This window comes from Carex rostrata, chromosome 6, assembly GCF_964058835.1.
Source record: "Carex rostrata chromosome 6, lpCarRost1.2, whole genome shotgun sequence".
Lineage (NCBI taxonomy): Eukaryota > Viridiplantae > Streptophyta > Magnoliopsida > Poales > Cyperaceae > Carex > Carex rostrata.
The window spans coordinates 7205167-7231680 of NC_135923.1; the positions used below are offsets into that span (position 1 = coordinate 7205167).

Below are 26514 nucleotides of genomic sequence, written 5' to 3' on the forward strand. Positions count from 1 at the left end.
TTTGTTCTATTTCACAAATGGGCTTAGATACATATTTTGAGAGCCGTATTTGATAAGCACGGCCCTTGGCTTGAGAACTCTCTATTGTTTTTTTGTAGAAAAAGAAAAATGCTGTATGGCTATGCCGCTATGGTACATTTAAATGCACCGATCAAGTCGTACTCTGAATTATATCATTGTTTTTAAAATTCAAACAATCAATTTGAATTATTCAACACAATCATCATATGAATATGCATTTATTCATTTGGAGACTAAATTTTACATTGTTTTATATTATTTTACTAACTTTTAATAGATAAGAATTCACTATTTTTGAATGGTCATCTTCACATCATGTGATTTTCTATCCATAAAAAAATAGTAAAGAAATTTTATAAATGTATAATTCAGTTCCAAAATATATTTTCATATTATGATCATATTTGAATGGTTCAAATTGACTATTTGGACTATAAAATATATAAGAAAAAAAAATCATAGTACGAGTTGATCTGCACATTGCAAAATACCACAGCCTCAGCTTCACTCCTGAAATATATTAAGATTCAATTTTTTTAGCTATGTCATATCATTTATATTTTCATCCATTTAATTTAGTTTTCTCTCCTGAGTTTTTAATTAGAAAATTCTTATATCATGTTTCTCTCTCCTCATTTAGAAGGTCTGCTTTTGTGATGTTCGCAAGGTGTAATATAATTATTCTGTGGTCCTCTGTTGAATTATTGAGTAACCAATTGTGTTGTTTATCATTATACATTTTCTCAATGCCTCGGAAAAATATATTTTCAAATTCCTGAATGTAAAATATATTTTTTTCTATATAAATTGTCTTAATTTTGACATAATTTTTTTCAGAATGAGGTACGAAAAACAATCCTAGTAAAACTGTAAAAACATTAACAAATATTAGCATAAGCGGAGGCACTCATTATAAATGGGGTCAATTGACCTATTTATTTTCAAAATTTTATATTTATTGATAAATTTCTAGATAATTTAGTATAAATTTTATGGAACTGTTAAATTAATTCTCATTCACAACATTATTATTTTTATATGTTTAATTCTCATTTATGTATGAGTATGACCTCATAGTTTGAAGGTTTGGCTCCGCCTCTGAATATTAAGTTTCATATTATCTTTTCAAGTAATGGTTTAATGTCCCACTTTTTCATGAGATACCTGATCCATAATACTTGATTTCTTTCGTATTGTCATAATATTTACTCTCTTAGTCTTATTATTAAAATATCGATAATCGTATATATATTCAGACGACATGATATTTTGAGGTTGAGAAAAAAAAGAAAAGGCGAAGACAATTGAGCATTTCTCTTTTCATGTGCTTCCTATTTCTTTCTTCATTCTGTGCCACGTGCCAAGAACTCTTGCACCACAGAAATCGCTTTGCATAAAAGAGACAAACAAACACCACATGAATTCAAGAACTATAATACAAAGGTCGAATATAGCAAGCTTTATTTTTATATGCCTTTTCATTCCCTTTGTGTGTCATCTTTTTTTCTCTTTTCTCTTGCTTTCAAAAGAAGAACAAGATGCAACTCTAGTATTAAACACCCATTTTTACTTTTTCTTTTTATAAAGATCCAATACTATCAATGGTGACGTGATAATGTTGCCTTTTATTTGTTATAGATATAATATATAAAAATTACGGATCAACCCGTATTATAAATCTATTTTGTTTTGAAGTTCAAATAGTTAATCTGAATTGTTAAATATGATATTCATATAAATATATATTTAAATATCAAATTTTATATTATTTAGAATTTTCTTTTATTATTTTTAGATAGCTAGAAAATTATAACTTTTGAATGGTCCATTTTTTTAGATCTAGTGATTTTCTTACTATCTAAAAAAAACAATAAGAATATTAAACCAAAAAAATATAAAATTTGATCTCCAGGAACATTTCATATAATGATCATGTATAACAATCAGATCATATATTTAAATTTTAAAAATGAAAAATATGAATTTATAATACGAGTCATATCTCACTCGTCCTTCTTTATAAGGATATGCAAAAGAATGTTTATAATTCAGATCTACAAATTGATGTGGTTGTTTATCCTTGTTTATATATTAATTAACAGAAGCTCAGTGCGTGCTGGTATTATCCCAGCATTTAACGATAGAGAACAAACAAGCTTAATAATTACTCTGGATATGTGCTTTGCTTTTCAATACAAGGGCCCACTTCACATGGAGAGACGGTGAAATAGAAACGGCAGAATCCTTACTCCCAATTTCCTGTAGCGAGTCAAAGCACAGGACATTACTGACACGTGGTCCCTGCAAGAATTAAAACTAAATCATCTTCATCTTAGAAGTTTTATGGATGTGACAATTGTTAATTTAATTGCAGGGATGTATAGAATTTCTTGTATTGAAAATATTTCTTATTAAGAAAATTTTCTAAGCATCTTCATTTCAAAATCATATGTATTTTTAATCTAATGTGACAATTGATAATTTAACTGTAGAGATGTACAAAGTGTTTTAAATTAAAAAAGATTTATTATTAAAGAAAAATAAAAAAATGAAGTTGAGAAGAAATTAAGACGTAATTTTTGAAATAGAAAGATTAAGAAATTTTAAGGTCCGTTATTTCTATACGGATGTAATTAATTTTAAATTAATTTTAAGATGGAGATGCTCTAAAATAGGCCCATCCGAATTCGACTCACTGCACCATAGTCTGACCATTGTACGTCACAGAGGATTTATATTGCCGAGATGAGAAGAACATTAGGTAAAAAGTTGCTTTAGCGTTCTTCTCCGAGGTATCTGTATGGACGATAGATCTTTCTCTACCAATGGATCATCCTTATCCCGTTTCCCAATTGTATAATTTTTACAAAATGCACCTCTACCTTCTTCAATTTCTTCAGTTGTGTATTTTTTGTCAGAGCACATTTGTAATTAAAGAACTTTATTAGGAGCAATCTTAGAATTTGCAAAAAAGAGATATGACAATTAATAATTTAGAGCAAAACTAAGGTGTGACTACACTTTTAAAAAAACTATCGGATTGATTTCGTAACAATTAATAATTTAGAGCAAAACTAAAGTGTGAGCACACTTTCAAAAAACTATCAAATTGATTTCGAATTACGAATTCAAATACTTCGTGAGTAATGCATGTGTATGCAAAAAATTTAAAGTTTTGAATTTATTTAGCACATGATCAAGTGGTCAAAATAATAAATATTTTATAAGTTATTTTTTTAATTGTTTTATGTATTAATTTTTTATCTTCTTTTTGATCGCTTGATCGTGTACTGAATGAATTTAAAATTTTAAAATTTTTATATGTACATGCATCATTCACAATCAAACATACTCTGATAGAATTGCTTGAAAAGCGCACAGCAACAAATTATTGCTATTTGATACAAACTGGGTCATATTAGTTTCTAAATTTTTTTTCTAAACTGCATTGTACCATGTTACATATTCTATATATTTTGTGGCACAAAATAAGTTTAATGAAGAAATTTTATCGTTTCTTTGCATAAAAATCTTATTATTATCATTCCATACAAATTGTCACAACTTATTTATGCATCATGTTGGTGCACAGTGTTTATAGCACACCACGTTAGAAATTAAATAAATAATGAGTAGGACTAAAATTTCTATTATTTTCGTGGCCAAATCACATTTCACATAATTTATTACATTTCAAAATTTAAACAGTTGATTCGAACTACTCAATATGATTGTCATATTAAAATATGTTGGGAGACCAAAATTTATATTTATAGAATATTTTTAATAATTTTTTAGATAGGTACAAAATCACTATTTTTGAATGGTCTGGAAACTTCTGAAAATACAGTGATTTTGTAGGAATTTTTTCATAAACCATAATTAATAAAACATTTTTTAGGGAACCAGTATGATTGATTTTTTTTTTTCAAAAACCATAAGGACCGTGGGGTTCCCACGGTCTCAAATTGTTTTTTTTTTTTTTTTTTTTTTTTTTTTAAACAGATTTTCTTTTCAGACCGTGGGGTTCCCACGGTCTCAAAAAAATTTTATAAAACAGAATTTTTTTTAATTTTTTGTATTAAAATATTAGAAATGTTGAATATATTTATTTGAAAATAGATGAAATACAATATAATTTGATTTATTAGAAATACTGCAATAAATAACCCGGATCAATATTTTTCAGGTTGGGTTTTTCATGGCTGTAAGAAAAATTAATATATTTCTTTATGTGTTATTAGAAAAAAATAAAAATGCTTAGATTCTGAGTTATTGATCCCGGTTCAAAAGTCACTTCTAGGTAATCCATAAAATATTGTGATCTTTCTAGTAAATTTAATTTATGAAAAGTTGTATCTATTTTTGAAAAAAACAATAACTTTTAAGTTATTTAATAATTATTATTCAAAAAGAATTCTCAAAATAGATATAACTTTTTATAAATTAAATGTCCTAGAAGGATCACAATATTTTCTGGATTACCTAGAAGTGACTTTTGAACCGGGATCAATAACTCAGAATCTAAGCATTTTTATTTTTTTTCTAATAACACATAAAGAAATATATTAATTTTTCTTACAGCCGCGAAAAATCCAACCTGAAAAATATTGATCCGGGTTATTTATTGCAGTATTTCTAATAAATCAAATTATATTGTATTTCATCTATTTTCAAAGAAATATATTCAACATTTCTAATATTTTAATACAAAAAATTAAAATATTAAAAAAAATTCTGTTTTATAAAAAAAAAAAATGGAGACCGTGGGAACCCCACGGTCTAAAAAAAAAAATCTGTTGTTAAAAAAAAAAAAAAAAAATATTTGAGACCATGGGAACCCCACGGTCCTTATGGTTTTTGAAAAAAAAAAATCAATCATATTGGTTCCCTAAAAAACGTTTTATTAATTATGGTTTATGAAAAAAATTCGATTTTGTACCTATTTAAAATAGTAAAATATTTTAAAAAAAAATTTAAATTCAGTCTCGAAATACATTTTAGTACGGAAACCATATTGAGTAGTTCAAATCGATTGTTTAGAATTTAAAAATTAAAATATAAATATGAGAGCATGATTAAAACACAAAAAATAATAGTGCATTTTCAACCCTACCCATAAATAATCACATTTATATTTTAACATCTTATAGATACCAAATTGCTAACATGATAGTAAAATATCAAAATTTAATGAAAACTTATTCCGATCTCTAATTTTATTTTACTCTTACCGTGCATTCCGGTCGGGTTACCGGAAGCAACGGAGGAAGGGGACTTTACCAAGGGGTGAAACTTGAACAAGACGTATCCATTTTTATAAATTGGAGAAGTACAATACAAAGGCATATAAATGGCATCAAATGGGACCCAAAACCAATTGCACGAGAGGGACCTTTTGCTGCCAGCTGCTCTCAAAAGATCTCCCCATGTGGCAATGGTGGATAGGGGCAAATAAGTTGTGGAGCAAATGCTTTGCCTATTTAGATCTTGCTTGCCACATCGGCACAGGCAAACCCACGTGAATTTGCCTGATCAGATATGCTGCTGTTTCGCCATCTGGCAATCAACTACCCAATTCAGTGAATTCGTATCCTCTGAGATATCTCAAACTTTGCATGACTTTATGGAAAATCCCAACCGTTTAAATACGTTTGCGCGAATCACAAAACACACATAATTCTGAACTCCTACATCACCCCCGAATAGGAACCGGACACGTAGGTCACGCAAAAGTTGAGATATCTCAGAGGATACGCACTCCAATTCAGTCTGATTGATCAATCCCATCCAGGATCCTCTAGTGCACATGGGAAGAGTACAACAATGGGGTTTCTGTACTTTTTAGTTGTTATGAACTAGTATACCGACAAATGAATTATTCGGATTCGGTTTGGCGAGGTCAAAAATTAGTGATTCGGAAATAATTCGGGAATGATTGGGAATTATCCGGATTAAAGATCTCAGTCCTGCAAGAGAGCAAAAACAAAAAAAACAAATGTTCTGGGAAAAATTCGCGAATAATTCGTAAAGTTCAGAAAAAAAAATTGTAAAATTTACGAATTATTCGGATTTAATTCGGTCAAAGTATGGTCAACCGAATAATTCGACGTTCAGTTTAACATCACACAAAAATAAATTATTCGGATTCAAGTTGAGTTTAATTTGCGAATTGACTATAATATGAACTTCTGATGGCTGTCTCTCCGCCAGCGACTCGTTGCATATGATTTGATGTGTAGATGTACATGCCTCTCAATCCAAGATTATGTTTTTTTTTTATAGACCTCATCATTTTTTTTAGAAAAATCAAATATTTTTTTGGATTAGTTTTTACGTACTCCTTTCATTCATTTGTCTTCTAAAAAAAAAAATATGATAATAGAAATATTTGATTGTCTCGGGTTATCCTATTATGTAAATGAAAATTCTTGAATGTATTATATTATCGCTCCAGATGCCTTTTCAGTTTTTGAAATGCATTCATCTAATATGCTTAGTTTTACAAACAGCAATAATTTTACAATAATTAATAATATAGAGAGGAGGGTTCAAATGCCTCCATGTTTTTGTGCCTCCATCATGCCTTCATCTCTCTCCATCATTTTCAAAGTTCAAACAGTCGATCCGAACCGCTCAACCTAACCTCCATACTAAAATATGTTTGGAGACCAAATTTTATATTTTTAGGAATTTTTTTACTATTTTTTTAGATAGGTACAAAATAAGTAAATCTGAACCATCTAAAAACAGTATTTTTGTACCTATCTAAAAAAATAGTAAAAAAATTCCTAAAAATATAAAATTTGGTCTCCAAACATATTTTAGTATGGAGGTTAGATTGAGCGGTTCGGATCGACTGTTTAAACTTTGAAAATAATGGAGAGAGATGGAGGCATGATGGAGGCACAAAAATATGGAGGCATTTGAACCCTCCTCTAATATATAATAACCGGTGACGCAGCCAGAATTTTAATTAGAAGTAGACAAAATTTTTTGAAAAAACTACAAATTTCATCCAATTTTTTTTTAATTTTAATCGTATTTTTCTTCCATATCTTTATTCAATTCAAAAAAATAGGAAAATAAAAATGTAGAAGGAAAAATGAAGATAAGAAAAAAAAATATAAAACAAATTCAAACACAAAAAAAAAAACACAAAATTAAGAGAAACGGAGGATTCCTAAATGGAGAGAAAGAAGAGAAAAGAGAAAGAAATGAGAGTAAATTAATGGAAATTGAGACATCTTATTAATTTTAAAATGGAGTGGAGGAGAAAATGATGGAGCCCGCTCTTCTCTCAATAAACATAACTCATTGTATAGACATAACTCACATAATTTCATTACAATCGCTTTGATGGCTCATGTGGTCACATAATTTCTATAGGAAGTGTTTGAATATTCAATATACAAAACTAGATCTGAAAAAAAACACGAAAATGAAAAATGAAACGAAAATTTCAACCTAATTACTTGCGGTCAAAGGAAGAGGGAGTTAAGAAGAATACATCTGCACCATTTCACTGCAAGGGTGAGCAAAATTTACAATTTTGAGTAGACAAAAACTCAAATATATAGTGATTTAAGGTTGTTTATCAAAATCCAAAAATGGACAGTTCTTGACCCACCTCTGATAACAACAAGAATAATACGCCTGTTCGGCAAGGTAGGGAATAGCAAAAGAATAGAAGAGAATAGAAAAATTGTGGAATTAGGAATTGATCTCTCTTCTTCTCTATTCCGATTGTGTTCGATAACCTCAACAATTGGAATAGTGGAAGAGAACATTCATTAAAATATAAAAATCATAAGAAATGACTCTTATAGCCATATTGACTATTGAGTTTTGATTAATACACTTCTTGGTGATGAATGTTAACACATGAATTACATATTCAATAAAATATTAAATGAAAATAGTGGCAAATAAATTTCTGTAAAAAAAAAATAACAATATAGTTATGCAATTTTATACAATAAAAATAAATAACAATATAACTATGCAATTTTCATTAAAGAGTCGTCATTTTACACATTAATAAAACAAGTGTTTAATAGAGAAAAACAAGTCCAAAAATTTATAGGCAATTTGCATTAATGAATACCAGTAACATAAAAGACAGTACAATTGAAAATGTAGTTTTTTTATGGTAGACCTTAATTGCAACCTACTTTATGTAATTTTTAGTATAATAGAATGTCATTTTAACAAAAAATTGATCACTGCTTGCAAGGTCTCACTGTCCCAGTCCCATTCCCCAACCTGTTAAGGATCCAATACTGGTACCAGATGCCCATTCAATCTATAAATTGCATTATTCAGAAAAGACCCTAAATTTTAACTAAATTTGAACCACATGGAAACCTCTCTTTCTATGGTCTCTGCCACCTGGTATGCTGGTACCATGGCTGTATAATGTGGTTCACATTCAATTCTGGTTGGATTGGTGGTTTGGTGAAGTCTCTTTGGACACACTGTATCCACACCAGTCCTACATTGCACAAAATTCATGTTTGTAGGTGGTTGACGCCTAGAGAGTACAAGATGGGGGATTTCATTCATGGTTGTATCCCCACCATTTCTCGGCATACTCTGTAATTCTGTATATCATGAAGTTGAGTAAAATACTCAGATATAAAAAAAAAAAAAAATCAAAGATGATGCCAAGTAACATATAACTCTAGCTTGTCTTTTCGTCTCCTTCTTCAACTGTCTTTGATGTCAGTTGAAGGTCTCATCCTAAAGCCCTTTCTCCTTCCAAAATCACTTTAACAAGACATATCTCGTCTGAAAGAGGAATTCGCGTCCATTTCAATGCTAGTTTTAGTTTTGCAAATCTCTTAGTAAAACGTTGGATATTTTGATTGGAGTAGATGGAGAAAGAAGTTTTTTCTCCTCTGAAAACGTGCAGGAAGAAGAAGGGTGAAACAATATTAAATGAGAACCAAGGTGCCACATCAGCGAAATAAGGGTAAAAAGTGGAAAAATGCTCTATTCTTCCGTCCCTTTTAAGCCCAATTCTTCAATTCCAGCTATCTCTTAGAATTGAGAAAAGAGGAAGAGTACTCTATTCCAGCCCACCTCTTTGCTGTTCGACAGGAATAAATATGCAATTCCATTCAATTCCCCTATTCCATCGGTGCCAAACATACCCAACAATAACAATAAATAACTTCGCCGGCATATTTAGTAAATAAGTATAGGTTACATTGTATTTGTCGTTTTTAAAGCTATAGATTATTTTTTATAATTTCTAAAAACATTAAATTAATTCGTTTTCAATGAATCACCAAACTTAAATATTTTGTACCCACTTATATTGGAAATTTTGTCATATTTTGCATGAATTCGCTAAATTGTGTGATTCACTCGAGACAATATATTTGTCAGTGGTCAGCAAGAGTGGGGGAAGTATCCTCTGCGGAGTTTTTCCGTGCGGAGCTGTGTGGCGCTTTTAATCTGGTCCGTTCGTTTCGAATCGGACGGATCAGATCAGATCTTGCCCGAATTTTAAAAAACTCAAAATTTGGTGAATCCTTAATCCAGTCCGTCCGATCCGAAACAAACGGACTAGATTAAAAACGCCGCACAGCTCCGCACGGAAAAACTCCGCAGAGGATAGGGTTTCAGCAAGAGTGATGATACAGTGATATGTACATTAAAAAGATGTTTGTGACGTGAATTCATATCTCTATTTTTTAAAAGTTCGAAATTAAAAAGATGTTTGTGACGTGAATTCATATCTCTATTTTTTAAAAGTTCGAAACAGTTGATTTGTACGATCAATAAGAATTTCAAATGAAAATACTTCTAAACACCAAAATTTTCATTTTTTTTACTTGTTTTAGATGGATAAAAAAAATCACTTGATCTAATTTTTTTGTAACATCTGAAGTAGTGATTTTCTACCTATATGTTATAGTTAAAAATTCTACAAAATAAAAAAAAATGATTTCAAGTATTGAAATTTAAAACATATTAATTGATTTTAATTGACTATTTAGATTTTAAAAATTAAAATATAAATTCGTAGGACTCACCATAATCTCAATCTTGTCAGCAATATTGAGTCCCAGTAGCAGAGAGCAGCTTAGTTGAAAAATGAGTAAGTTATCTTCACAGCGTTTAAAAGCGGAAATAAATCTGCTACAATCCTTCATTAGTGAATAGTAACCCTACAATCCCTCCCTTTTCGAATTCAACCATTGAATTGTTTCGAGGTGTGTACATAAAAGTTTTGAAAAAAATTACTTTGAGATTCGTTCTCCAAAAAAAATAAACAGTTAGATTCGAAAAAGGAGGAATGTAGGATTACTATTTACCTATGTTGCATGGATACGGATACGGATACGGGTATCGTATCGGATACGATACGGATACGGCGATACTGCAATTTTCAAAAAGCTCGGATACGATACGTCTATTATATATATTATTTTTTATTATTTTAATTATAATATTTGGATTAATCATAATTTAAATCAAATTTGTAAAAAAAAAAACTGAAGGTTTAATCCAAATATACAATAAAGAATATAATTACTAGACGTTACAACATGATATTGTCTATTGCAGTGGTTACAGTTTTGACGTCCAATTAAGATGGCATGGGTTCGAATCACGGGGGCAAACAAAATTATCAATTATTTCAAAAGGTAAAACAAGAATAATAAAATATAATCTTTGGGCCCTCTTGGTGGGCCAGGGACACTGTATCCGTCCAAGACCAAAAAAATTATATATGTTGGGTATCGGACCAGGGAAGCCAGACAGAGCGGAGAAAATAATTAACGTATCGGCTCGCTGTACAGACAGCCGTATCAGGACAATATTAGTCCGTATCAGAGAAGTATCGGGTATCAACAGATACGCCACGTAAGCCGATACGCCATCTGGCGTATCGGATACGTATCGGGTGCGTATCCGTATCCGATACGTATCGGATACGGGTACGGGACCCTAAGTGAAGTATCGGAGTAACATAGCTATTTACTCATGAGGATTGTAGCAGATTTATTTCCTTTAAAAGCTCATGCCACCTATGCTCTGCCATGTCACCAAGTCAACAAGTACGTAAAAGAAAGTAGAAAAGCATTGAAAAAATAAGCTTCCGAGACTATGCCGAAAGAAAAGCTAACTGGCGCGTCCAGTACGACCTTTTCGCATGCCTTTTTGAGCTGCACGCAACGCAAAACACTTCTTCTTTTCCTTTTTCCAGGGCCCACAGTTGACGTCATCAGAGCCAACTCTAGCCACTAAAACAAGATTTCTTACCATTTAGCCCACCAAGAAGCGTAAATTTATTTTTACGAGAATACTTGGCTACAAAAATTCAGTTGCCAACTTGCCATATGGCCTAACAAATTTCAAAATATTTGATGTTTTATATTTTTAACGTTGTAACAATACTGTTTGATTCAAAATTTTCAGTCTTGTATTTTAAACTGCTAAATTTTTTCAGTCTTTTAGGTTTAGAAAAATTGTCATTTAAAATATAAATACGAATTCATTGATATGATAATTCATAAACTCATATTTTCGTTACTTTATAATTTATGCTAAATAATTTTCTTAAACAATTATACCATCAATGTTGTTTATAAAAAAATCAAAATACTTTGATAACATAAGTAAACAAAAATTTAGCAAGCTGAATAAATCACGATGAATTTAAGTTTCGGATAAGTTATTGAACAATAAAACTCAACTACTAAATATTTAATCTAATCTATTTGAAATGAAAAGTGATTAAGATCCAATAACCATAAATCACAATATAATTCTTAATTAGCAGAATATATTAAAAAAAGGAGAAACAGTGAGTGAATTATAATATTAGTCATAAATAAGTGTATTTATTAGAAAAATGAGTTTGATGTTCAACTTCAGCTGGATTTTGGTAAAAAAAGAAACTTGTATAAGAACTTTGATAGTCAAATGTTATATCTGCAAAGGACTATACTATAAAATGTTTAACTACAGAGGGCAATCATAAAAAATTGCCTAATCAGAACTCAGAAGTTCAGAACTCGTGGCTGACAAGCGTTCTTAGTGCTGACTAGGACGCCAGCTGTCAGCTCTCACCGGCAATTCCAGGTCGCCCCCCCATTTATTCTTTGTTAAACGATTCTCTCTCTCTCTCTCTCTCTATCTCTATCCTCTCCTCTCTCAGACAGAACTAGACATGTGTTTTTGTCGGATTTGATCCGACGGTTGAGAGATGTCTGATTTAAGGGATCCGGCGATCAAGCTCTTCGGGCGGACTATCCCTCTGGCGGCTGACGAAGTTAGTGGGTCGGGTTCCGACTCTCCACCCGATTTACCAATTGAAGAACTCGATAAGGTGAGGAAACCCATATTATTCCTCCTTTCTTTCTTTTTTCCCTCTGGGAGCTTCATGTCTTTGTGATGCAATTATCAATCAGATGGGGGTTCTAGATTTGTTCAACTGGGATAAATTTTGTGCTTTAATTGACTAAGTTACTGGAGGGTTTTATAGCTTATTAGCTTGTTGCTTGTGTGATTCTCGGATTACTAGCTCAATTAAATTAGTTATAGTTTGTTTTAATTTAAGTTCTGGATTCCAATATTTTTTTTGTTCTTTTGAACTAATATTGCTTAATTTTAATTTGGAGAATATCTATTGGATCAAGTTCAATTAGTTAGCCGATTGAATATGTCAATGTTTGGAAAGTATTTTGCAAACCTAGACTCGCCTTTTGGTTTTATTCTACATTTCTATTCAAGGACCAAAAAGAGGATCGGTATACTTCTTTTGAGCCTATAAAAAAATAATTATGAACTTTTCGTTCTCCTTGAGTATTAAAATAACTAAACCCTAATTTGTAATCTGTGCTGTTGAAGCTTTAGTTTCTGTAATCCACAGTCAAACTAACTTTATCTCTTGCTTTCGGGAACTTTTAATTTCACCAATATTCAGTTCATATATGGGAATTTTACTATTTTTTTTTCATTTATGTTTTGTATGAAACGACTTTTTTGACCCGGAGAAGCTAAATTTTTTACTTTACTACTAAAATTTCAAATCCAATATTTTGGGGATTCCACTGCGGTTACAAATTTACTGAGATGTAACCCAGACAGCAAGTACTCAATTTTTTTCTTTTAACTTTCAGGGTACATGCACAGAAGCTGATTCCTCAGTAGCAACTAAATCAAATCCAGATCCATTAGTAGACTCAGATCCGAACAACTCTGAGATGAGCAACCAAATTCTTGATACTGATGAGCAGACAGCTCAAGAACAAGAAGAGTCCAGACCTGAGAAATTGACGTCAGAGGCTGATACACAACTCCAAGAAAAACCTACCCTGAAGAAACCAGACAAAATTTTACCATGCCCTCGGTGCAACAGCATGGACACCAAATTCTGTTATTACAATAATTACAATATTAACCAGCCAAGACATTTTTGTAAGAACTGCCAGAGGTACTGGACAGCTGGCGGTACCATGCGCAATGTACCAGTGGGTGCTGGTCGGCGCAAGAACAAGAATCTGATACGCCAGGTTACTGGTGCCATACTAGCCAACGGCTCTGAACCGGTACAAATGAAGGCACCCAATGGCAGTGTCGTGAAATTTGGGTCTGAGGTTCCCCTCTGTGAATCGATGGCGTCTGTTTTGAATATCGGGGAACAAGACAAGGAAAACAGTGGCTGTAATCCTGCACCGATGGTGTCGTGTGGATCTTCTACAACAACTTCTAATTGTATACCGAACGGGTTGGCAATTGAAAAGAATGGGTGTAACGGGTTTACACCCATACCACATGTACCATATTACCCTGGGCCAACATTTATGTATCCTTGGAATGGGGGGCCCACTCCGGTACCATGGACTCCCTCGCCTTTACCTGTACCTGTACCGCCTATGCAACCACCGGTGGTGATGGCATCTGGTAATGGGTTTTGTCCTCCACCAATGCCATTTCCCTTTGTACCGGCTCCCTTCTGGGCATTTATGCCTGGGTGGGGCGCACCCCAATGGGTTGGATCACCTTCCTCCAGCACAAGTACGTGCTCAGGTACCAGTACAGGGTCAGCAAAACTAGGAAAACATTCGAGAGATGATGGAACCTCTCAAGTGGAAGAAAAAAGCGAGAAATCATTGTGGGTCCCGAAAACCCTAAGAATTGACGACCCGGAAGAAGCAGCCAAGAGCTCAATTTGGGACACACTAGGGTTCAAACCAGAGGAAGGGCGTATGTTTAGGCCTTTCGGGCCTAAAAGTGATGGCAGAGGTCAGGTACCAGGGGAAAGCTCTCAAGTGTTGCATGCCAACCCAGCTGCATTTTCTAGGTCCCAGTCATTCCAGGAAAGCTCGTAATTGCGGAGTATATTTAGGTATAATTGAGAAGTTTCATGGAAGCTAATATATAGGTTGTTGAATATTTGAGAACCAATTGCTTCAAAGCAAGAAATGTATATACATGGGACCCTTTTGTGAGTCTCAGCCAATAGATTTTGGAGCAACAAAAATCCTGAGGCAGATTGGCTGGGTAAAAATGAGGCTGTCATACAAGGACCAGTCTGAAAAATTAAGATTGGTGATGGTTGCTATATTTCTTTGGGCGGGAGAAGCATGAAAGTGAAGCCTAATTTGACTCACGATCGGTAAAGTACGTAATGTTGAAAATAAAGAGCAGAGATGCCATCACGGCAAAACACGATCTCTGGCTATATTTAAGTAGCTAGTGTTCTCTAATTTTGTTGTAGTATATGACTTTTTCCCTTTTTTTTTTTTTTTTTTTTCAGAAGCTAATGGGACCAAAACTTGTAATACATTTGAATTTTGTCAATTTCAGTCCCCCATTACTTTGAAAATTGCTGTTTTGGTATGCTACCGTGTGTAACTTACCTCAGGTTCCAATTTGGTGTCACTTTTAGGATGGTACCGTAACTTTTAATAAATAAAAGAAAAATATGGTACCGTAACTTTTGTCTTTTTTGGCAAAAAGCTCCACTGGGTACCTTGAAACTTCCGAGTGCGTATCCTCTGAGATATCTCAACTTTTACGTGACCGACGTGTCCGGTGCCTATTCGGGGGTGATGTAGGGGTCAGTATTATGTGTGCTTTGAGATTCGTGCAGAACGTATTTAAACGGTTGGAATTTTCCATAAAGTCACGCAAAGTTTGAGATATCTCAGAGGATATGAATTCGAAACTTCCTGGGTACCTTGCAAAGTAGGTCAGCTGACCATCTTTTCTCACATGTAAGGATACTAGTGTACCGGGTTCCATGAAGTCTTTAAACCGTGATGCATAATCAAATAATGCTAAACTGTTCCAAATTTGATTATTAAATTATCTATATATATCTAGTAACATAATTATAAATATACTATTCATATAAATTCATATTTATTGGTACATTTTACCGGATGATTTGATCAACAATAAAAGATTGACCATATTTTTTTCCTATTCTAAAATTCATATATTAGGAAAAAAAAATCACATCATATTTTTCCTTCAACACTTTATCAACACAGGACAATTTCTTAGTCTCCGAAAAAGTAATATTACATTTTAGACTTTAGAGGATAAAAAAAATAAGGAAATTGGTGGCTGTCTGAAAAGTGGGCCCTGGTTGTAAACCTCACCGTTGATGAGCACTGTAGATTTCACTGTAGGTGAATAGTTCTCATCTATCCAAGATTAATATATAAAAAAGATATCAAGATGAATATCAAACATAAGAGAAAACTTTCTTTTTTCTTTTTCTAAACCATATATAATCAACAAACATAATAATTATATTATTCGGTCAATACTCGATCGGAGTTGTTTTATTTGTGTGGACAACTTTAAGATTCGAACCGATCAAGTGCACACAAAACTTAACGCTAGACACCCCCTCTTATGTAGTTGTATGTACAGAACACCCCCGAAAAGTAGGATCCGAAAGTCGAAAAGAAGAGGGAGAAACTCGGCCCGAACACCTTTTGAACTAATACAGAGTGATATTTGCTTTATCTTACAAGGCTGGGTAGAATTGAAGCCCATATTTTATAAATGGGCTTCTTTCAATGTAAGCCATATTTTATAAAACTAATCAATTCTGGTACTGGGCACATAATGGAAGAATTGAAGTGAAATTGGTAAGCTACCAATATTTGACCGAGTACCATAATTTGTTTCTTTCAACTCTGGTCAATTTGACCTCAGGCCTATTTGAGTCGCGCGTGAATTAGATGTTCAGTGCCTGATTGTTGGTATAACTAAATAAGCACGCAGTACTAGATTAATAGTCAAGCAGAAAAGTAAAAATAACTAATTTGGACCGTCTGTTTGTGATTTGCTTGAGTCAGACACCTGAGGTGATCCGAATTCCAATTTTAGAGGAACGCCCAACGGTAGATTGGAAAAAAAAATGTGCCGTGCCGTGTCATGCCATAATACTTGTGTATTGTGTATCATAATTATTTATTATAAAAACATGATAAGGTACTTGAATTAGTCTGGTCACAACATAATACATCACGATATACGATATGACATAGTCCTACTTGTGATCAAATTAATAAAAAAAATTATGGCGTTATTTATTAAAAGCTTTTCAATATTATTTTCCTATTTATAATTGTCTATAATTTTTCAGTATTTTGAACATTTTTCTTCTTCTGATTTCCCACCTTACAAAAAATAAAATTTTAAAAGGTAACTAAACGTGATTCACATGACTAATATGATCAAATGTGTCTGCTTACGCCATATTTTGTTATGACACGACTAACGTGCTGTAATTATTGTACCAAATTCCGATCACAGACTGATACAATACGCAAAAAAAGAGAGACAAGAACAAACTCACAAATTAGAACAAATTTTTAATTTTTGAGTTTGTTATAAAGGTCAAGGTATAGAAACAATAATTATTTTGGTGCATCATTTTGAAGTCATACAAGGACAAACTCACAATATAATAAATACATGCAATCTTTTGAGATCAAGTTCACGAAATTGCAATCTTGATAAGTTCTAACGCTCCTGCTGTCTTCACTCATTAAATCAAGTTTATTAGATTAAAAATAATTATTGCTGATTAAGATATGTTAGCACTTAGCACACTCATAAGTCATAGCACTACATGCAACTATGCTGGAAAAAATTCTGCTGCGATTCCAAATGAATCACTTCCTGCGATTCCATATCAGTCCATTCATTCTTTGTAATGCACGGATCTCAATAATAGTTATTCTTTATGCACCAATCTCAAAACAAATAAAGAGTGGAATTTGGAATCGCAGATCCTGTGATTCTTTGGAATCGCAGCAGATTTATTCCAACTATGCTAGGTGAGATAGCTAGCCACGACCATAGAAGGCGTGTAGCTAAGAAACAGTATTAATTATCTGTAGTTGGCGGTATATATATATATATATATGAGTAGGGTTCAAATGCACCTTATTTTTTGTGCTCCTAACGTTTATTCTCTCCTCATATTTTTATTTTTAAAGTTCAAATAGTCAATTCGAACCTTCCAACGTATTCTTCATATTAAAATGTGCTTGGAGACCAAATTTTACATTTTTTGAAATTTTTTTACATATATATATAATTGGTATTGACTTAGGCAATGAACCATGACCACCTGTGTGATTGGTGGGAACGGAGGGGGTCATGAATTAATAATCACTCTATAATTACAATAACAATGAGCCTACGGGCATTTTTCCGCAAAAAATAAAATAAAATAAAGAAATAAAAAAACAATATATAAGCACGATGGGGAAGTGACATCAGAGTAGACGTCCAAGTGGCTCTAGATTGTCTTTCTTTTTACTCGGATCTTCTATGTCAAAACTTGTACTTCTTTTCTTATTAAAGGGCTTCAGCACATCTCAGTATTTTTTTATTTGATCAGGGTTCTAAATAGCGCGCTATAGCATTTTTGGACCATAAAAGTTATGACGTTATTAACAGCTATAGCAGAGCAATATGGCAATAGTGTTGTTTTTTTAATCGTTCCGCAATGATGCGATAAATGCTATTTTAAATCTTTAAATTTGACCCTACAACCTCTTCATACATAAACAAAACTCATACAATTACATTAAATCCGTGGTGCATGCGTTAAAGCTTGTACTAATATAGTGAAGAAATTAATTATCTTTACAAAAAATGTCAGAATTTGTCTCTAAATATTTTAAGGTACATTACTTTTAAATATTTATGTAAATAATGTTAACACAAAGCTAGTTGTTTTAACATAATTAATATATGTTAATGATAAAAGCATGATCGTATGACTGTGTATTTCTTTTTTAAATATTGAACACATTATTTTTAACAATAATATTATTATTGCAAATACTTAGCTAGTTGTTTTTCACATTTCTTAGGTCCTTTTATTACATATATTTACAATTCTCAAAACATGTCTAGTGATGGTACATAAGTCACATAATTGACCATCACTAATACAGTAATTCCACACTTCATCATACATGTCTTGACAACCGTAAATATGTGTTAAACAAAATATAAACCAATATAAAGAAAGTAACCAATTGCAAGTGTTTAAAATTAAGAACAATGTCTTTGTTAGATGTAATTAGTGTTACGAAATTCACAGTCATGCATCCAATAATTTTTATTATATTTTAAAAATAACTAATTTACTGTAAAAGACACCTAGTTAAATATTTTCAATACAATATATTTGTTAAAATAATCTAGGTTCCGGATGCATTCAGGAGCAAATAATTTGTTCCAAAATGAACATTTAAGCTGGTGTGAATTCATCACATTTCAGAAAAGTATATTCCACCTTGATCGATTTATGCATTTCACAAATTAATATACCAAAGCCCCTACAGTCAGAGACTAAAGAATTTTATTTATTTATTGATTAACTGTTCATATATGTAAGTCAGATATATAGTTACGAGTTCTTAATATTATTGTTATATATAACTTTGTATAATTATAACTCTTGATAGCCTTAGAAATACAAAAAAAATTACAACAAAGAAACAATTAATTGTTACATATATAATGTAGATGTTTAAACTTTAAATGAGTATTCTGTAAAATACCTTGTGGAGCCAAAATTTGTAATTATCCTTCAAATTTGTAAGTATCCTTAAAATTTGATAATTATCCTTCAAATTTGTAAGTATCCTTAAAATTTGATTACATACAAATCGGCGCAGCTGGAAACAGCACCAGTCAAGAATATTTTTCTTATTTATTATTTTTTTTTTAGTGATAATCAGTCAAAGTAACAATGTAGCGTATTAATAATTAAAAAACAAGAAATCAGATTAGGAGTAGATTTTGCAAATCTCAAACCACGTATTAAAGGAGTAGATTTTTGCACCTCGTATTTTTAGTATTTCACGTCGAATTAAAGGTACTAGATACGTACTCTGACTAAATTCAATTCAATTCAATATATATCTTGAAAATCTCTTGAACGTACCTCGAGTAGATTTCACTTGAAAAAAAATATACATTCTATATAAGCCCATTTGCAATTAAATAAAAACAATGACTACAGCATGGCATGCATTTAGTTATGTGCACATACAATATTTCGCTCTCTTAGAAGGAAAATATGTACCTGCATGCACAAGAGGCGGGATATGTTAACATATGTTTCTTCTTTTCTTCTTTAATGCTTATGGCTCCAAGGAATTGAAATATGGTGAAATCCCTCATTCATGAACAGTGTTTTTGAAAATTTTGAAATCTCGAATTCAACTATCCAACTTTTTCTATGTATGTATCTCGAAACAGCTGATTTATTTGCACACACATTTTGAAACAGCTCGACGGTTGGATTCAGAAAAACAGAGATTTCAGGAACTAAAGGAAAATAAAAGAATAAGAAGTGACACAGCGCTCCCAGAAATCTTCCCTTCCCTCCCTTAGTTTATTGCATAGAATTTTTAGAGTACATATTTTGTCATGAAAAATAAAACCTAAGATGAGCAGTACAAATAATAGAGGCTGTAGTCTAAACATAGAAACAAACGATAGCAAATAATACAATTAAGGAAATACAATAAAGTAAAATCCATCCAGGGAATTGAGGCTGTCAATATTCCAAACACAGAGGACATTCCCTTTGTGTAGATATCGCAATACTCCCCCTCAAGCTGCACCGAAGAGTTCATCGGAAGTTAGCTTGCATCTTATTCCTTCAAACATTCCCTTAGTCAACGCCTTGGTGAAGATATCAGCCAATTGACTTGCACTGCGAATATGTGGAGTCTCAATGGTTTTGTCCAAGATTTTCTCCCTTATGAAGTGGCAATCCACTTCGATGTGCTTAGTCCTTTCGTGAAAAACAGGATTAGATGCTATTTGGATGGCTGCCTGATTGTCGCAAAATAGCTGTGTAGGTTTGCCATCGAGACTGAACCCTAATTCATGAAGTAACAGCCTTAGCCAAATAATTTCGCTAGTTGCAGCTGCCATAGCACGATATTCAGCCTCCACACTGGATCTTGCTACTACGGTCTGCTTCTTGCTTTTTCATGTAACCAAATTTCCTCCTACAAACATGCAGAAGCCTGTAGTGGATTTTCTGTCAATCGGGTTGCCTGCCCAGTCAGCATCCGTATATCCCACTATGTCGGTTTGACCATTATTTTTCATGAGAACACCTCTTCCTGGTGAGGCCTTCAAGTATCTCAATAATTGATTAACTAACTCCATGTGACCCTTTAAAGGTTTTTGCATAAACTGGCTCACATAGCTGACAGCGTAAGATATATCTGGTCTAGAAATAGTAAGATAGATTAACTTACCAACAATTCGTTGAAAAACACCAATATCTTCAAGTGGCTCAGTGTCATGAACACTCTTGTGATTGTACTCCATTGGAACACTTGCAGGCTTGGCTCCCATCTTGCTAGTTTCCCTAAGCAAATCCAACACATACTTTCTTTGGGACAAAAAAAGACCTTTGTGAGAGCGAGTAATTTCAATGCCAAGGAAATATCTCAAATTTCTGAGATCTTTGATATCAAACTCCTTTCCAAGATGCAATTTGACATTTTTTATACCTGTTGGATCACTACCAGTGATTACTAGGTCATCCACGTATATTAAAATAATCACAATACCTTGGCTTGATGTCTTAGTGAACATGGAAGAATCCGCTGCACTACGCTTGAATCCAATTTTGCTAAGTGCGGTGCTCAGCTTTCCATACCATGCGCGAGGTGATTGTTTCAATCCGTATATAGCCTTTTTCAAACGACATACAAGTATGTTCTCACTTGATATGAGCATCCCAGGTGGCAAGTCCATATACACCTCCTCCAGTTCTCCATGGAGAAAAGCATTTCTCACATCCATTTGGAATAATGGCCAGTTGCAATTTGTGGCAATTGACATGACAGTACGAACAATATTCATTTTGGTTACAGGTGCGAAGGTTTCTTTATAATCTACGCCATAGGTTTGAGTGTATCCTTTGGCAACCAATCTTGCTTTGTGTCTTTCTACTATACCGTCACTTTTGTATTTGGTCTTGTAGACCCAACGACACCCGACTATTTTCTTTCCAATTGGTAATTCTACCAGTTCCCATGTTTTATTTCGGTTCAAAGCCTCAAGTTCCTCATTCATAGCTTTAATCCATTGACTCTGTTTTATTGCCTCTTCAAAATTATTTGGTTCTGGATTCTTGTCAATCTCAGCTAAAAAGGTGCAATAATTTGGTGATAACTTGTCATACCTTATGCAGTTTTGAATCGAATATTGAGAGGTATGATACGTGATGAAGTCCTGTAGCCGAGCTGGGGGCCTAACAATGCGACTAGACCTCCTCCTATCCGTAACTTGGGCTGGCCCTGCAGGCTCGACCTCCTGATATTCAGGTTCGAGTTCTCCCTCCCTTGCAGGCTCGACCTCAGCTTCATTCGGCCAAACTTCTTCATTCGGGCCTTCCAACTGTAGCTCACCTATTGGGCTTGAATTGCAGCGTTCTGGATCAATCTTGAGCCTAATACTAACTGGATTTGGGCTGACTTGGAAATCTTTGTAATCAGTTTTCTCCCCCTGTCTCTCTTATGTATAGTACATTTGTTCTTCATCAAACCGTACATCCCGAGATACAAATAAACGCCTTAATTTGGGGCTGTAGCACTTATATCCCTTTTGCGTTGAGGAATACCCAACAAATATGCATTTTTCGGCATGATCATCTAACTTGCCTGCATTTTGAGAATGTACGAAACAAATACACCCAAACACTCATAAGTGAGAAATATCAGCCTTTCGATTATACAGGATCTCAAAAGGACTTTGGAAATCAAGCACTCGACTAGGTAGTCGGTTTATTAGATAGCATCCTGCAAGTACAGCGTATGACCAGTAAACCTTAGGCAAATTTGCGGAGAAAAGTAACACACGAGTTACCTCTAACAAGTGACGATTTTTCCTTTCGGCTACGCCGTTTTGTTGGGGAGTACTGATATCTCCATATTATATCTAAATTACGGCCCTGATTTACACTGAAACCTGTGCTTTAAAGCCTATAAATGTGGCTTTTTTACTTATATTTCGATGAAATTGTTAGTGTAATAATCTAGAAGTCAATAATACGATAATTTATCATAAAGCTTTGTTCATGAATTGGATGATTAATATCATTTTGTTGCCTTGAGTATTATTGAATTTATGGATCATTTCGAGTTCATGACTGAAATTGTGAAACTCCATAATATAGATGATATATACTCTTAAAAAGTCACTGACCAAGGTAATTAGCAGGAACACTAATTACCGCGATAAGGTTAGTATGTGGATTAAAAGATGGTTAAGTTTTACAAACCACCTGACACGAGATGTCATTTTAATCACATAGATACATGTTCTAGGAACATGGTATTTGACAGACCCCGAATGAAACATTAAATAGAATTGTGTTCGTGTCATTAATGTTTTCATTCAGTGTCACGTTCTACAGTATGAGGTATTTATCGTTCCCACTGAGAAATATGTATGTGTGATTGTTATCTACCGCTGTCCGTAAAAAGCAGTCATAACGGTAGCTTTTCCATATGTATAGCTTAGCTGAGGAAGTGATAGTTTACTAAGAATACTATTTGTCCCTCGTATCTCTATACGAGCTACAGCATCACTGGGCCCCTTGATAGAGTAAGATTATCTGCTAGCAGTATAATTACAAGAGTAATTATATTTGATAATCTGCTTAAGATCAAGAAAAGATTCAGTTAGCAAGGATGACACACATCTACCTTGAAACTGATCTGATAGCTATGAGACAGAAGAACAGACACAAGTAAATTGTTTACTGGATCGTGATATTGTACTGTACAGCATCATCTGTGTAATTGGATGGTCATGATGTGTTGCCAGATGCCACACATGATTATAGAAGTTAAAACAGTTTTAACTCTATTTACCAACATAACACAGATCCTATTGGGTCACACCATATATGAGTTAATCGGAGAATCTTATTGTGATTGATTATAAATTGATTATGATCAATAGTAAGATGGTTATAATTAATTATACGTGTTATAATTAAATTATAAATGTTATGTAAAAATAACAAGCAAAAATATTGGTTAATTTATAAACGTGTGTGACACGTTGTATAAAAGTTAACCGGTTAATTTATAAATGTGCAGGACACGTTGTATTAATTACCGAAACAACAAACCGCAAGAAAAATATATATATAATTGTTCAGAATAATTATACGAATATTATTTGTGTTCGGGCCGAGGGCATTCGGGTCTTTTCAGATTCGTCTTATCCGCATGACATGTCATCGATCCTATCCAGATGACACGTCATCAATACCGAAACAAACAACCGCAGAAAAATATATATAATTGTTCAGAATAATTATACAAACATTATTTGTGTTCGGGCCGAGGGCATTCGGGTCTTTTCAGATTCGTGCTTATCCGCATGACGTGTCATCGATCTTATCCACATGTCATCATCCTTATCCATTCGATGGCATATCTTGTAAATAGGCTGAACTTGGAGGGCATTTTGGTCTTTTGGCAACCGACCCTAAACCCTATAAATAGGGGTGGAGGGGTAGAGAGAAATTAGCTAATTCATTCGTACCGGTTTCGTGTCGAAACGGATCGGTATTTTCTCTCTTTCTCGGTTTCTCTCCCAAATAGTGTTTCGGTTGAGAAAAGAAAGTTATACGTAGTTGACGTATAATCTTGCGGGTTGTTGTGGAGTATATTTACGGGATTGATGAATAGTGTTTTACCGAATTTAGCGGTATGTCAGTTTTGCATATTGATGAAACTGAGCAACCGAAAATTCGTGTTTACGGGTTTTCGTCTTTTTCCCGTGAATAGTGTTTTTGCAGAATTCCGCGGTTTATGGTATTTCTGGCAGAAGAAATAAACCGCTCTCCGGTTAGTCCTGGTGGATAACCGATAGAGGTATCACACGTGTGATACTCCGAGTGGATTCCTTCCCTGGTGAGGCTCTACTCGCTCGGTCTGCATTCCAACTATGATTTGGAAACAAGGTATAAATATGTTATATTAATCTATTTAATTGGTAAGTAGATTAAAGTTTTAGAAATCAATCATGGAGTAGATCTGTAAAATGATTAAATTGGGTTTTGATGCCAAAGGAATACTGAAGGTGGACCGCCTTGGAAAGTTTCCTGACATACCCCGTTTAATCCTGAGCTTAAGTTGGCCGTAGAAATTTTTGTTTTACGGTCATTCCGCAACTTAAGCCTAAACGGGTTTCCGGTTAGCACCGGGTAAACCCCAACAGTGGTATCAGAGCACAAGGCTCTCCCGCTGATTGATTTTCTAAAAGTTATAACTTATGCAAATTAGGTGCATATACTGCATATCAGTTTAATTCTTACATTTGCAGCTTAAGTCCAAAACCGATTAGAAATGAGATTTTCTTGGATCGGTTCTACCGACTAAGAAAGTTAAATTAGATTTAAGCTTTCTTTATGCTTTCTTATGAAATGTAAATTTTTACATTTCTTGGATCGGTTTTCCGACCGAGAAAGATAAAATAGGATTTTATGCTTTCTTTATGTTTTCGTTTTTCAAAAACTTTCAACTGCGTTTGAGTATATCTAAGAATGTGATGAAGCAATAAAGTACCCAAGTAAGAACTGCTAATCTCCACCCGTAAACGACAAGGTTAATGACAAGAAAAGTCTCGGCTTTTCGTCTAACCCTCGTTTACGTGTCCTGATAGCTGGCCCAAAGGGGACTTTGTCACGTTACCAAATTATTCTATGCTTTTCAAATGACAAAATTTAGTGTAAGTTTTTGCCTTTTCGAAAACCTTCGGATAAGTAAAGTTCATCGAAGAATGTGATGAAGCAATAAAGTACCTGAGTAAGAGCTGTCATTTCCACACAAGAAAGAGATGGTTCTGTCTAGGAAAGATTGAGTCTAAGCGGTCCTCGTGACCCCAATCTTTCCTGGGAGCCCCTTTCACGTGTCCTAATGGCTGGCCCAAAAGGAACTTTGTCACGTTACCAAATTGCTTTATGGACCGAAAAGAATATCTGATTTTAAAATATATAAATTGTTTATGTGCTTTAAATGGTATAAATAAGAACTGAGCATAGCTGCAAAATAAAGAATTGGTAACTGATAGATTATATACCCGACTTGGTCCTGTATATAAGTAAATTAGATTTACAGCTTAGAGTAAATTAGATTTACTGCTTTGAGATGAAATGGGTAAAACTAGATTTACCGTCTTTCTAAGGAACCGTGAAAGAAAACTTTCTATGAAGAAAAATATGAATGTGGGATCACATTTGACATTGTTTCTTTCTGATTTCCTTTCCACGACTGCTTGCTGAAGCATATGAAAGAGGTCTTTTAGGAAAATGTAAATGAGATCATATTCACTATTATTTCTGTCTGACTTCCTTTCCACGACTGCTTACTGAAGCATATGAAAGAGGTCTTTCAGGAAGATAGGAATTGAATCACAATCAGTATTTTTCTGACAAGCAACTTTCACGTGTCCGTAACGCTGACCAAGGTCAACATTACGAATTGAAAGAAATATACGTGACTCGGTCACATATATAGGTAAATCAGATTTACTGCTATAATATAAAAACGTATAGATTAGATTTACCGTTTTTATAAGAAAAACTACCTCTACAAGATAGACGGTAGCTAGAGTCAGTTACAAGAACTGACTGCTTAACAAAGATAAGCGTATCAAAGAGGTACTGATAAGAACATAAACTAATGGAGATCACATTTCGTATTCAAGACTTCCTTTCCACAACTGCTTAATGAAGCATATGAAAGAGGTCGTTATAAAGATACGAATAGAATCACATTTAGTCATTCTTACATATGCTAAGAAAAGAAAGTAATGGGGATCACATTCGATATTTTAGACTTCCTTTCCACGACTGCTTAATGAAGCATATGAAAGAGGTCGCTATAAAGATACAAATAGAATCACATTAATCGTTCTTTCTGACATAAAATAAGAAAA

At 33.4% G+C, this 26514-nt stretch overlaps 1 protein-coding gene across 1 annotated transcript; it reads left to right on the top strand.

Annotated features, from left to right (window-relative positions):
• Window positions 1-12136: 12136 nt before the first annotated feature.
• On the top strand, window positions 12137-14844 carry LOC144555544 (cyclic dof factor 1-like). Its single transcript, XM_078303923.1, has 2 exons — window positions 12137-12367; window positions 13161-14844. Exons 1-2 carry the CDS (start codon window positions 12245-12247, stop codon window positions 14370-14372), a joined length of 1335 nt encoding a protein of 444 aa, XP_078160049.1. The 5' UTR covers window positions 12137-12244; the 3' UTR covers window positions 14373-14844.
• The last annotated feature ends 11670 nt before the right edge of the window (window positions 14845-26514 follow it).